Source organism: Protopterus annectens, chromosome 2.part2 (genome assembly GCF_019279795.1).
Source record: "Protopterus annectens isolate FY-2018-M chromosome 2.part2, PAN1.0, whole genome shotgun sequence".
NCBI lineage: Eukaryota > Metazoa > Chordata > Ceratodontiformes > Protopteridae > Protopterus > Protopterus annectens.
In genome coordinates this window covers 320,278,095-320,292,512 of record NC_056730.1, presented here as the reverse complement: position 1 = coordinate 320,292,512, position 14,418 = coordinate 320,278,095, and the positions used below count along the sequence as shown (strand labels likewise).

The window sequence follows — 14,418 nt, the reverse complement described above, 5'->3', positions numbered from 1 at the left end:
TTTTTAAGGTGGTCAGCATAGGGCATTTGCTTTAGGCCTATGATTCTTTTAGTGAGATATTTCTGTGGTCTTTCCAGTTGTTGCAGATGTCTTGAGAGGTACATACCAAATGGGATGTTGTATTCTATAATAGATTTAATGAGGGATGAGTACAGTGGGACAATGACCTCCTTTTTTCTGGATGAAAAGCCCTTAGTGATGAGGTGTATCACATAGAAGGATTTCCTGACTGTTGTGGCGATGTGGTTATCGAATGTGAGACTACTGTCCACCTGTGTCCCCAAGTCTCTTATCACACTTCTGGTGTTTAGTGTACTGCCACCTATGTGGTAATTCACGGGTACATGTTTTTTCCCAAAGGGGATAACTATACATTTCTTGGAATTGAGCTTGAGCCCATGGCTCTTGCACCAAGCATCTGTTTCTGCAAGGCCCTTTTATAGAGTATCCACATCACTGGGGATTCAATAATGGCTCCCAGTTTGCAGTCATCTGCGAACTTTGTTAGCCAGAGTCCCTTAGTACTGGCCTGTACTTCAGAGAAGTAGATGCCAAACAAGAGCAGTCCCAGGACTGAAACCTGAGGTACTCCACTTGTCACTTGTCAGGAGCTGAATTTGGAGTCAGCTACTTTTACAGTGTGGGTTCTGTCAGTAAGCCAGTTGGCAACCGATCAAGTGACATAGGGATTAATGCCTAGCTTAGTAAATTTATCTATGATTCCAGAGTGGGGGATGGTGTCAAAGGCCTTGGCGAGGTCCAGATAGGTTGCGTGGACCACCTTACCCTCATCCATGGCTCTGGAGACTGACTCGAAGAAGTCAATCAGGTTCAGGAGACAAGATCAGCCCTTCAAGAACCCAAACTGGGTCCAGTGTTTGAAGGTTGCCAATGTCTTTCTTTATAAGTTCCATGATAATACTTTCCATGGCCTTGCAGATCAGGCTTGTCAGACTGATGGGGCAGTAGTTCCCGGGATCCAAGGTGGATCCCCCCTTGTGGAGTGGGATAACTGTACCTGTGTGCCACTCAGTGGGCACAAAGTATGGCTGGATCTGTACCTTTAATTTATGCATCATATATATTCAGTTACTAGGTCTTCACAGGAAACAAATGCATACTGCAGGACTTTCATAATTGCTCTCAAATGCTAAACAAACAAGTTTCAGGGCAAATTAATGCTTGCATTGCTGGACTTAAACCTGAACTTCTTTTTCCATGATGAGTGTGATGCCCATGCCCTGGCCCAGCAATCAAAGAGCCTCAATCCTCACCACTAACACCAGTGAGGGGTGTCTCATATAGGAGGAATGGATAACAAATACACACAGTAAAGTGCAATTTCCCTTAAGAGCACACAGAGATTACAGTCAGTCCAGAGCTGGTCGCTCCCTTGCTCTCCAGGTTCCTAATAAGACTCCCCACTGGCACAGCTACATGGTCCAGATCTCAGCCTAGTGAGCAAGCTAAAACCTCCAGCACCCTCTCTGTCCAACCAGTGCTTCATGTCCCTGCCCGCACACTTTGAGATAAGAGTTTATACAACCACACAGACACTCCTGGGGAAGGCTGGCACAGGTTCTCCAGCTGTGCCCCTTTTCTGCCCAGTCTAAAAGGTAGTACCACTTGCCACCACCCACTAATATTTATCAGCTATTCAAAGGCCCTTAAAAGGATACCAATTATTACTGTGCACTATTATTATCCAATTGGTAGTATAGCCCACGGCTAAAGCTATTGGAGTGGCTTTGTCAAAGGCATGCGGGTACTCTAAAGAGCTTAAATTATCCCTACAAAAACAGCCACAGTTGAAAGGGTTTAAAAATATTTAATAACAAATAGTCAAAACACAAGACAATACTTTTTACTACACTGTGCTAGTTAATAGTTCAGAGATCACAGAGAAATACTTAAAATAATTCAGTAGTACAGTTTTGACATCACAGAAAAACACAGTCTAAACTTTCTAGTTTCTAGCTATTTCTAAGAGAAAATAAGAAGTTATGTACCTACCATAACGTTCCATGTTAGTTGTCTTCTCTCGCCTTCTTTCTTGCTTGATGGGTTCGGAGCCGATCCCTCGGCTCCGACTCGGCACTTGCTAAGCTCGAGAGTCACTTTTACCAGCTCGAGGCAGCCCCATATCCCATGATGCAAGGCGGTAAGTACCCAGATCTCGTTTGATGACAAAGGGCAATAGCACCAAGCATAACATACTTCCCAAAGGAAGAAAGAAAACTTACAGATGGAAGAAGGACCAGGTCTGAATGGTCTTCAGCATAACAGTTTCTTATAACAAGGTCTGTCCAGGCCAGGGGAAGGAGGAGGGAAGAAAGAAGAAGAGAAGACAACTAACATGGAACGTTATGGTAGGTACATAACTTCTTAATGTTAAGTTGTCAATCTCGCCTTCATTCTTGCTTGATGGGACCGCCCCTAGCACCTCTATCCTGGGTGGCTCAATGGAACAAACTCTTGAGGACTGTAGAGCCAAAACTGGCTCTGTCCCTGGAGGCCAAGTCCAATTTGTAATAGGAAACAAAGTGTGAGGAGTGGCCCAAGTGGCCGCTGCACAAATAGTGTCTAAAGGAAGTCTAGCTTGAAAAGCTGTAGAAGTAGCTAAGCTCCTAGTTGAATGTGCTTTAGGTTTTGAGCACAGCTGTTTTCCCCTGAGCAGATAAATTTCAGAGATGACCGAAGAAAGCCATCTAGACAAAGTCACTTTAGAAACAGGAAGGCCTTTTTTATTATCCGCATAGGAAACAAAAAGTTGATCAGATTTTCTAAATTTTTTTGTTCTGTCCAAATAATATCTAAGTTGACGGTGGACATCAAGATAATGTAGCTTTGTTCAGCTCTATCTGAATAGTTAGGGAAAAATACAGGAGATCAATGGATTGATTCAAATTGTTCTTTGAAGCGACCTTAGGCAAAAAGGTTGGGTTAGTTCTCAAAGATACTCTGTCTTTGTGAAAAACCAAATAGGGGTCGAACGAAAGAGCATGAAGTTCAGACACCCTCCTGGCGATGTAATAGCCACTAGGAATAAAGTTTTCCAAGAAAGATATTTCAGGGAACAAGAAGCAGCTGGCTCGAAGGGGAAGAATCAAGGATGTCAGCACTAAATTTAGATCCCACTGAGGAGGAGGATTCCTGATTGGAGGCTTTAGTAGGAAAATTCCTTTCAAGAAGGCCCTGCAGAGCCTATGGGACATAATATTATGATCTGCTATCCCGACATGAAAATTGGAAATAGCAGCCAATTGAACTCTGACTGTGGAAGAAGAGGAGCCTGCATGAAAAATCTCTGCTAAGAAGTCCAGGACTGCCTGAACAGGGGCAGTAAAAGGATCAATATTCTTGGCCTTAGCCCAATAAGAGAAACGTTTCCATTTGCTTGTATAAATCCTCCTGGTAGAGGATTTTAGTACTATGATGTCTCTAACTGGGTTAGAGATCAAAGGAAGCCTGGCTAAGGAAGGAAGTGGAGCAACCATGCTGTGAGGTTGAGAGAAGGGATTGACCGGTGCAGCTGACCCGATTGGTGAATCAGAAGATCTGGCACTGGGTCCAGATGCCACGGCTGCACCAAAAGGTGATGATGGAGGAACGGGAACCAAACTTGTCGAGGCCAGTAAGGGGCAATAAGAATCAATTTGGCTCTCAAACGGTAGCTTTCTGGATAACCTGAGGGATCAGAGGAAATGGAGGGAAGGCATAAAGAAGTCCCTGGGGCCAATCCTGGGTCAGAGTGTCTCTGGGGGGATGGCCTGATAGAGGGAAGAGGCAGAAGAAGTCTGGACATTTGCTGTTTTGGGGAGTAGCAAAAAGATCGCAACATGGACGACCCCATTCCAGAAAAATCTCTTCCGCTATAGATTGCTTGAGAGACCACTCGTGAGGCATGAGAATAGCTCTGCTCAATCTGTCCGCTACAATGTTGGTTTTCCCAGGGATATGCATTGCTACCAGAAACCGATGAGAGGAGATCGCCCATTGCCATAGTCTGGCTTCGACACAAGGGGTAGGACTTGGTTCCGCCCTGTTTGTTGATATACCAAACTACAGACATGTTGTCTGTGTGGACTGCAATTGTCCCTACGGGAAGAAAGTCGTTGAGGGCTTGCAACGTTAAAAGCACTGCTCTCATCTCCAGGACATTTATGTGCAGATGGTACTCGAGCGGCTGCCACGTCCCATGAACCATCCTGCCCTGATAATGACCCCCACCCGATCAGGGAGGCATCCGTGGTGACAGTGGCTATCGGGGATGGGGGTACAAAGTACCTGCCTTGGTGAACCTGAGGAGATGTGATCCACCAAGCAAGATGCTCTTTGCATGTCTGTGTCACCAGAATCTGGTGACGATTGGAAGTTGTTGGTATGACCATTGTGTGAACAGCATCCACTGAAGAAGGCGCATGTAGAATCGAGCCAGGGAAGAAGAGTAATGGCCGCAGCCATGAGACCTAATACCTTTAGAACCATTCTGGCCTGTACTTTCTTGTTGGCCAGAATGATCCTGACATGACTCTGAATGTCTGAAACTCTTTGATCTGTAAGGGTAGCTGACATCCGAACAGTGTTTAAGTTTGCGCCTATGAAGGTAATAGACTGGCAGGGCGATAAGGATGACTTTTCGAAGTTGATCGAGATGCCCAAATGAGAACAAAGGTTTATTGTGTAATCCCTGGCTTGTATAAGCTAATGCCTGGTGGTGGCTGACAGGAGCCAGTCGTCGAGATACGGAAACACCTGGAATCCTTGACGTCTCAGGTGAGCCGTGACCACTGCCATGCATTTGGTGAACACTCTGGGGGCTGTAGTGAGACCAAAGGGCAGGGCTCTGAACTGAAAATGACTGGACCCCAGCCGAAAGCGTTGAAATCTCCTGGAGCGTCTGTGAATTTTGATGTGATAGTACGCATCCTGAAGATCTATTGAGCACATCCAGTTGTCCTTCTGTAAGAAGGGCAGAATTGATTGAAGAGTGACCATTCGAATCTTGTCTTCCTGACAGACTTGTTGAGTCTGCTTAGATCCAATATTGGTCTACAGTTTCCCGTCTTTTGGGGACCAAAAAGAACCTTGAGTAGATTCCGGGCTCTGAATGGTCTATTGTAACTGGCTGAATGGCTCTTTTTTGCAGTAGTTTTGAGACTTCTAACTCTGCAATTTCCCTTAGACCGGGTGGTACATCTGGAAGGGAATTTGAGGGAAAGGGACTTTCCTCGAAAGGAATTATGTAACCCTTGGATATGATCGACTGTACACATCTGTCTTGAGTGAGGGAATGCCAGGCTACTGGGTACAGTGATAATCTTCCCCCGACTGCCTCCAAGGAGGGACAGCCGGGCAACATCTCAGGGATGCTGAAAGGGCTTGTCAGAGAGAGGCTCTCTGTTTCCCTGGATTTTTGGACCCCCTCTGCCTCTAGAGCGGCGTCTGTTATTGTTACCCCCTCTGCCTCTAGGGGTAAACTGACCACGTGAATCCGGCGTGACTCCTTGGGATTTACGGAACCACATTTTCCCACCTTTCTGTCCTTTGGGATAAGGTCTAGAAGGGGTGGAAAACGGACTCCTACAGCAGAAAGAGTCTTGCCGTCCTGTTCGCACCTGGTCAAAGTTTCCTTCACCTGAGGGCCAAACAAAGCTGACCCATCAAAGGGAGAATTTGTGAAGGACGCCTTAAAGGGATCAGCAAAATCACATAGCCGCATCCAGGCTTGGCGTCTAAGAGCCACACCTGTACCTGCGGCTCTACTCGCTCCATCAGCAGCATAAGATATTAGCCGCATGGAGGAGTTTGCAATGGAATTAAGGGTTCCTAGCTGCGAAGCAATCTTTTCTTGAGCTCCTGCAGCTGTAGGATCCTGTACTACTTCACCCAGCTCCTTAAGGATATCCCTCTGGAGTCTGGTGAAGTGACATAGGTAATTCAGAGCATAGCAAAGGCCGCTGAGGAAAACATCCGCTTACCTATCCATGGTCCTAGAGTCCTTATTAGGAGGATGGACGGTACGGAAGGATCTGCAAGTTCCTTCTTGGTGGCGCAGCCACCACCATGGCATCAGCGGGGACACCCTTAGTGAGGAATTGCTTGTCACTCGGGGCAGTGATAAATTTTGAAGGCCTCCTAGGGACTGGCTCTACAGAGTCAGGAGCTGCCCACGCCTTCGGGCAATAACCTGCATAAGGGGTGGCGGAGACACCCAGGAGGTGGAGGGCCGAGATCCAAACGCCTCTAGGTATACTGACTCATCCTCAGAGGGATTGTTGGTGGGCCAGTTTCCCCTCTGTTTAAGGAGTTCTAGGATGTCTGAGAAGGAGACATCCTCACAGGGGGATCTAGGGGATCCCTCTGACTCATCAAAGTCAGCATCGGAAGTGTAAGACTCGGGGAAGTCTACATGTTTCCTCTTACAAGTCCTCTTCCTAGGAGGATCTCCCGAAACATCAGGAGAATCCTTGGAAGAGGGGGAAATTCCCAATGGGGAAACCTGAGGCGGAGGATCTCTGGGTCCTGTAGCAAGAGAAGTGGCAGAGATGTCAACAGGCACTATAGAGGGAGGAGCTACGGGAACAGACTGCTGACTGATACCAGTGGCCAGCACACTCTTCATCACCTCGAATGCTCCCCTCCCAGGCCGGTCCCAGAGAACCCGTTCGAAGAACTAGGAACTCCAGGGACCACCGAAGGGAAGTCTCCGAGGCAGATGTCGGAGCCGAGCTCACCAAGGCCGAGGCTCCAAGGGGAAGAGCGGGTTCGGACAAGGGTCCGATGCCACTCACCCCCTCGGAGGAGACCATGGAAGCCCGACCACGAATCCCTCTAAGGAAGGTCTCAAGAGGAGATAAGAGTAGAGGCTGAAGGAACAGAAGGGGTATCTGTCCTCCAGCCGTAGCAGTAACCATTCGAAGACGCCGACTCCAAGCTCTGGGGTAGAGTTGAAGGAGGAACCGTAACGAGGTGTGGACCAACAGTCGTCTGTTGAGACGGACTATGTAACATTTGGGCCAGTACCTGTGACTTAAGTAATCTGCTGACCACTCTCTCTAGGTCATGGTCTGAAAGTCTGGATGACCTTGAAGATCGGCTCCGATGGCTCCGTTCTGAAAGGAGAGGTGAAGCCGGAGCCGAAAGTATCGGCTCCAAGGAAGGAGACCTCGACCTCTTCCTGGAATGAGCCATCGGAACCGATACTATAGATCCTGTCGGAGCCGAAGACTTATCGGAGCCGACAGGAAGCCTCGATGCATCGGCTCCAGCTGGAGCCGATACAGCCACAAAAGTAACGGTGTCAGAGCCGATTGGAGCCGACACCGATGCCTGTGCCACATGGTGGTCGGAACCGATCGGAGCCGACACCGAAGTGGTCGATGCAGAATCGGCACCGATAGCCATCGGTGCCGAAGGCTTTGTTAAGCCAGAATCGGCTCCAGCCGGAGCCGATCTCGACTCAGAACGAGTCGGAGCCGAGGCCGCAGGCTTAGACACAGAAGCCTGGGCCTTGGAAGATTTGGCTGATTTTGATGGAGCCGACTTAGCCGGAGAGCCCTCCGGCCAAGAAGGCCCCTAAGTATCAGCTTGTTCGTCTTTCCTGCAGGACTCTCTGGCTGAAGGAATGACAAATAGCACAGGAGTCCTGCAGGTGAAGAGGCCCCAGGCAATACAGGCAAGAAGTGTGACCGCCTGTCAGAGACATCTTCTGACAGCACGAGTCACACTTCTTAAAGCCTGAGACCCTCTCCTTTGACATGGTGCTTCACAACACACACACACACCAGTCAAGAATTAACTTAAATAAAATACCAAAAAGGTATTACGATAGAAACAAACACACACACCCTAACAGGGAGGGATGGGATGGGTAAAGTTTGACTAAAAAATTAGAAGAGACAGGGATTTTCTGTCAGAAAATCTATATAATTAACTTAAAACTAAAAATTAAAGGTTTTTTAGCAAAAAGGGGCTTAAATATCAAAATAGTGAATCACTTACCAGGAGCTGGTAAAAGGAGGACCTCATAAGCGAAGCGGCAAATGAGATCTGGGTACTTACCGCCTTGCATCATGGGATATGGGGCTGCCTCGAGCTGGTAAAAGTGACTCTCGAGCTTAGCAAGTGCCGAGTCAGGGATCGGCTCCGAACCCATCAAGCAAGAATGAAGGCGAGATTGACAACTTAACATCATAAGTCTAAGATAAACTTACATGTAGAGCAAGACAGTGCTGGTGTTGGATGATCAAGACAAAAATGCTTAATGCTCTCTTATTCTCTGTTTTTAAAATCACATTCCTGGTTCACATTACATCATTCTTCACACTTCCCTAACAGGCTACATTCTTTAGTAAGCTCACACCAGGTCAGGAAGCAAAGCCATTACGGACATTTATGCATGCAAATTCTGGCCATTAAATCTGGTCTTAAAACAATAGCAAGACTTCCTTCATCTAGACCATCCGGAGCCGTGTTTAGATCAAAGGGTCACAACATGCTTCACTTGGTCAGTAGAGTGCACTGTTGTTACATTTTTTCAGTTCTACATGTAACACTATTTTTACCATTTAAGACACAAGCCTGTGGTTTACATTTATATTTACAGATGACAGAATTATCTCCAAAATTCTATCTGGCTAGGCTGGCAGCCTTTACAATGAGTATCACAAGTAAACCACACATGACATTAAAAAGACTTTTGTCACTCTGCCTGTAACTACTCTGTTTCACTAACTACTATGTCCTGCTCTGAGCCTGACTCTGACTACCTAAAAGCAGGAACCTAGTCATGCGTCAGACACTGATCAGAAGCTGTTCCATAAGGATATTTTCTGTCACTTAAATAAATGTTGCTAAAACAAATGCAATCTAGCAGGCAACTGACAGATGGCTATAACTGCAGCCATTAAACATGTCCATGGTGAAGACAAAGTGGAAAAAGGCCTTGTCATCTGCAGTGCCAGTACTCAAGAACAATACTCCTACTGATCGTCACAGTTAAATTACATCACAAACATTTCAATGACATTTCAAGAAATCCTTAAGTAAGAAAATAAGCAGGAAATATTTCAAAATTAATGATATACCCAGAGTGAATTTCATAATACAGGTAACATTTACTTTTTTTGAATGTCTCAGCCTCTGCACCTCTTTTTTAACCAACCACATCAAATTGCACCAGCACACTGCATTGTCGCCTCACAGCAAGAGGTTCCCCCGTTCGATTCTCGGCTGGAGCGCTTCTGTGTGGAGTCTGCATGTTCTCCCCACGGTCAAGTGATGTTAAAGACATGCAGGTAGGTGCGAGCATGAATGGGTGTGCCTTCTTTTTAGGTTGGGCAGCAGGCTGGCAACTCTGCACCGTAAAAATCCACTGCCAATTGTTAGCGGACCAGAGTTCCGCTGTGGCGACCCCTAACCAGGAAAAGCTGAAAGACATTACTTTTACATGCTTAGTAGTGCACCACCACCAGTATGGGTGCTGTATGCCCGGATAGTGAGTACTGGGGGATAGTATCAGTATGAATTGATATCATCAACAGCACTGATAACACTTCCATTTACACAATTTCAAAAGCTGTACTGAACATCTGGGGTACAAATGTTTAACTTTCGTCACCACCCTACATCTCTGTTGTAAAACAATCATGTCCAACTGCCCAGTTAAGAAATGAATCATAACTACCTTCAACCCACTAACACTCCTTCGTCATATATGTAATTTTCACAAAAAAAATTCTAATGTAACAAGTTTAGAAGACATTTCCTTTAGTTCCTACATGTAGATGGAAGGGGAATGGAGAAAACCTGTGGGAAGAAATAGCCAGGGAACTGTTACAGCTAGGTTTGTATAGGCCCTAGGGCCGATAGCCTAGTACCAACCTATGAGTGCCCACTATAAACTACTTTGTCTCTTATATAAGTTGTATGGGCAGATGTATTTGTCATAAAGTCCAGATTAACCAGCTGCTATAAGGTGCAAAGATGTTCATGTACGTGTACACACAGACACAGACAGAAATACACACCTGTTTGTTCTTTGTTTTACTAATTTAACCTGCTTTAAAATGGAGATTGTGCTTGTCACAAGAGTCTAGGAAACTACACCTGCTGTTATCCCAACAAAAGCTCCCCCTCCCCTGATGTTGTCTCCTTAGCAAACATCATTACCTGCAGTTTTCTGACCATCACATGACACACTGTTTTCCCGAACTGAAGCATTTTATGAGCAGTGGGCCATGACTTTTGACAGGCAGGTTGTCTTTGTGCCACTGTGCCATGTTGCTTTTCTATAAAAAAGCAAAATCCCAGCCCCTCACTGGGTTGAAAACCTTGATGAGAACGGATGACATAAGTGACAGTATGTACACATCTGGAAGTCTTCACTAAACCAGGGATGAACAAACTATTCTGGAGGGAGGGAGGGATGACATTTCCCTTCTGCATTGCAGAACAGATAGGGAATGTTATCAACTTGTCAAAGAACCTAATTTTCTACATCCTGTTTTAAAGTATGCCCAACAATATTTTGGAGCTGGGCTTTGTATACGTTAAATAGTAATTGCTGCATAATAATCATTCAGAGGATAAACTGAGCAGATGGTGCTTATCTTGTGATTTTACCTGCTAGATTTAAACCCTGCCACAACTACGCCATCACAGTAAGTGTTGTCATCTGCCAGACGTCACTTAAACCCTTAAATATAGACATTAGTTTTCACCAGACAACTGAAATCTTATTCTGTCCATTAAGGAAATTCAAGCGCCAAAGATTTACAGTCTATGTTAGCAAAATTTTTTTTTAAAGCAGCCTTTCTGAAGAAGAGAATTAAGGAACTGGATTCAGACAGAAAGCCAATACTGTATAAATGAAATGCTTTGAAAGTGACTGCTATAGGCATTTGTATGCATTTCTCTACTACTGCAGAAATCTCCTACTAGACACAGTTTGTTATCTCTACTTCAAGAGAGAGTCAACACTTTGTAACTGTATTAAGACATGATAAATTCAGTTTGGAACATAAAGTAAAGAACCAAGCTTATAAACATGTAAGTGACTGTTTTCAGTACTCATTGTTCCTGTTACTAATACATACCAACATACATCTCTTCTTCAAATGGCACTTTTACTGGCATACAGAAGTAGCTGTCAGACTGTGCAGGAAAGAAAAAGAAAATAGAAATTAGCTAAACATCTTGTTAAATCACACAAATCAGTAATAACAATAGTGATAACAATACCATGAACAGGATGACTCATTTGATGATACAAGTTACAGAACAAAAATACGTACGTGTCAGCATCACAGAAATGCCTCAGTACAGACTGCTGAACTTTGCTTGTTGATGTACCTGACAGTAAGCTCATGACTGTATTATATATACTACTGCCTAGTTTCAGAACTATGTGGTCTGGGATTTCCCTGAAAAAAACTAAAAACTTGTGGTTACTATAATAAATCAAATATCTATACATACATATATATATATATATATATATATATATACACCCGACAGTTCATTTGCCCGACAATTACAAAAAGTAAGTAAGTAAAAGGTATTTGTCCTTTTCCTCACTGAACTGTCAGGCAAATGGGCTGCCTGAAACACACACACACACACACACACACATATATATATATATATATATATATACACACACACACACACACACGTTCACATTTACCATAGTGGCAACTTGTGTTATTATGTACAGTATGTTAAATAGTGGCATTTTTTTCTGCAGTGTGACATTTTTAGTTTTAAGTATAGGCACACATACCGTACACATTTTTACTACATTCTTTGAAACTTCAAATATTGTTTTAAGTTACAAAGAGATCAAGCACAAATAAATGACTGAGAATACTGATGCTGAAACTCAAGAGACAAGCTGCACAGTAAGTCATGACCTTTTGTACAGTTCTCTGTAAAGCACAGGGTGTTGCCAATTCACAGATCATAATTACGAGCCGGCACAACATAGTATGAACCACACGTGTGAGTACATAAACTGATTCAGGTGTTAACATGCAGACAAATGAGTGCACAATGCCATGCAAATCAACAAAATTAAAAAAAAGACATACTATTCATAGATGTCAGTACAATCTGTTTGTATGGGTCAATATATTATGATAAAGCATGCAGACGAATATCAGAGCAGAAACTAGTAAACATGTTCAGCACCTTGCATTAAGTAGCACACTTTCCCTAGCATCCAGTTAAATTGATCAGATTGCACACACGCTATTCCATAACAATGACCTACCAACCTAGCATGCCTTTACTTATGATCAGATAATGTACCCTGGGATATCACCTGGACCTTGGTTGATTGTATTTTACTAACATGCTGAATCTCAGGGAATGTGTGTTCTTCCTGTACCGGGTGGATACCAAAGTATATGTTAGCTACATAAACCTTTCTGTGATCAACTGGAGGCACACTGGGCATTTCACAGGCCTCTACTCCACAGACAATAAACACATTTGTTGATGATATGCTGCTACACATTAATGAGCAAATATGGTTCCCAAAGACTTAAGAGGAGAAAGACAGCATTTTCTGGCTTTTACACCATCACCCATTTCCCTGATGCACCAGGTGTCATTTTTAACACTACAAAGGCTCCTCCTGGCCCACAGTCCTAAAGGTACATCAGAAGGAAAGGCTACCATTTCCTTAACTAGATACTGTGCGATGCACCATGGATCATTGTGAATGTGTATGTGTGGGTGCATATCAGGGCCTGCCTTATGCATAGACAAACTAAACAAACCACCAAGGAATGGTTGGAAGGGCACTCTTTTCATTTTATGTATTAATTTATGTATTTTTTAGAGCAACGAAATACAATGTTTACTTGAAATAAAAAACAATGCTGTACAGGTGGTTGGCACTACTTATTAGGACAAAAATAAAAATAAACACAGGTAAGTACTTTCGTAAAAGTACTTCTTCAGACCATAACACAATAATAAAACACAATAATTTAAATATAAAAACAATAAAACTCATTAACCATGTCACAAACCGCAACAGATCACATATCACCATACCACAGATACAATTAACCCCTTCTTTTCTTTAATTTAGGTTTCAAGGAAACCTTATCATTTAGGCCCCTTACCTGCTTGCAAATGCAGGTTTCAAAATAGCTCCCTCTGCTCAGTTTCATTGTTTATATCACCCACTCTACCAATATCTTTAAATATTTCCACGACTTTAAACTTAAATATATGTTCAGGGCTGGCTTCTTTAACATGTCTAGCCAAGGAATTATTGCTGTTACTATTTCTTATGTCTCTCATATGTTCTCTCATATGTTCCCTCATTCTTTCAAAAAACATCCGATTTGTTTTATTTATATAAAATTTGGAACATAATACACATTATGCTAAATACACTAAACTGTTTGTTTTACAAGCAGCATAGCTTATAATTATAAACTAGGCTAGTAACCACATGTACAAATCTATTACTGGAGTCTATGAGATGACAAAAATTGCAGGAAGCACAAGGGAACATACCATATGCGACAAAAGAGTCTCCAGATTTACTATTATTATGATATAATAGTTTATTTAATGATTTTTTGTTTCTAAAAGAAAATACTAAGTGTGTCCCTATCACATTGTTGACTTCTCTATCTGATGTTAACACATGCCATTTCTTCTTAATGACATCACACACAACTTTAATATTACTAGAATAGGTAAGATTAATAGTGGGTGCTTTTATATTACCAGCAGTATCTATTCTCTCATAGGGATGCTGTCTATATGAGAAATAAGGGGATACTCTGTTCTTTCTTAGCATTCTTGCTTCCTTAATACCCTGTCCCACCTCACTAACTCCAGATCCTCGTGCTATTAACTCTTTACCCATAACATCAACTTCAGATAAAAATCTGTTGCCCATGTTATTTAGGCGAGACATATGCATCAATTGTCCTTTAATGATATTCTTAAATAAATGTGGTGGATGTAAGCTATGTCTATAAAGAATATGGTTTGTATGACAATCTTTCTGATAGTGACTGGTAATAATTTCCCTCAATCATCCTTCTCTAATTTAACATCTAAATAATCAACAATATTCACTGAAATATGACTGGTAAATTTTAGAAAGTGTGCTGTGTTATGTAGATATTCAAGAACCTCAGTAAATTCATTTTCGGTCCCTTTCCAAAGCATAAACACGTCATCTACGAAGCAATTATAGAAGGCAATATTATTAGAATACCTGTTAGAAAATACATATAACTTCTCTCACTGTGCCAACACTATATTAGCTTAGCTACTGGTGCAGGGGGTACCCATTGTCACACCTTTTATTTGTCGATAGTAGTTGTCATCAAAAACAAAGACATTATTCTTCAGGACTGTTTCAATAAACAAACATAACAGCTC

At 43.1% G+C, this 14,418-nt stretch overlaps 1 protein-coding gene across 1 annotated transcript in view; it reads right to left on the bottom strand.

The window, feature by feature from the left end:
• The window catches only part of PAM (peptidylglycine alpha-amidating monooxygenase), a 2,584,515-nt gene that overhangs the window by 1,839,592 nt on the left and 730,505 nt on the right, over nt 1-14,418 (bottom strand). The window contains exon 5 of the mRNA XM_044063879.1: nt 11,100-11,157. Coding sequence (XP_043919814.1) covers nt 11,100-11,157 — 58 coding nt within the window. The remainder of the gene's footprint in view (nt 1-11,099; nt 11,158-14,418) is intronic.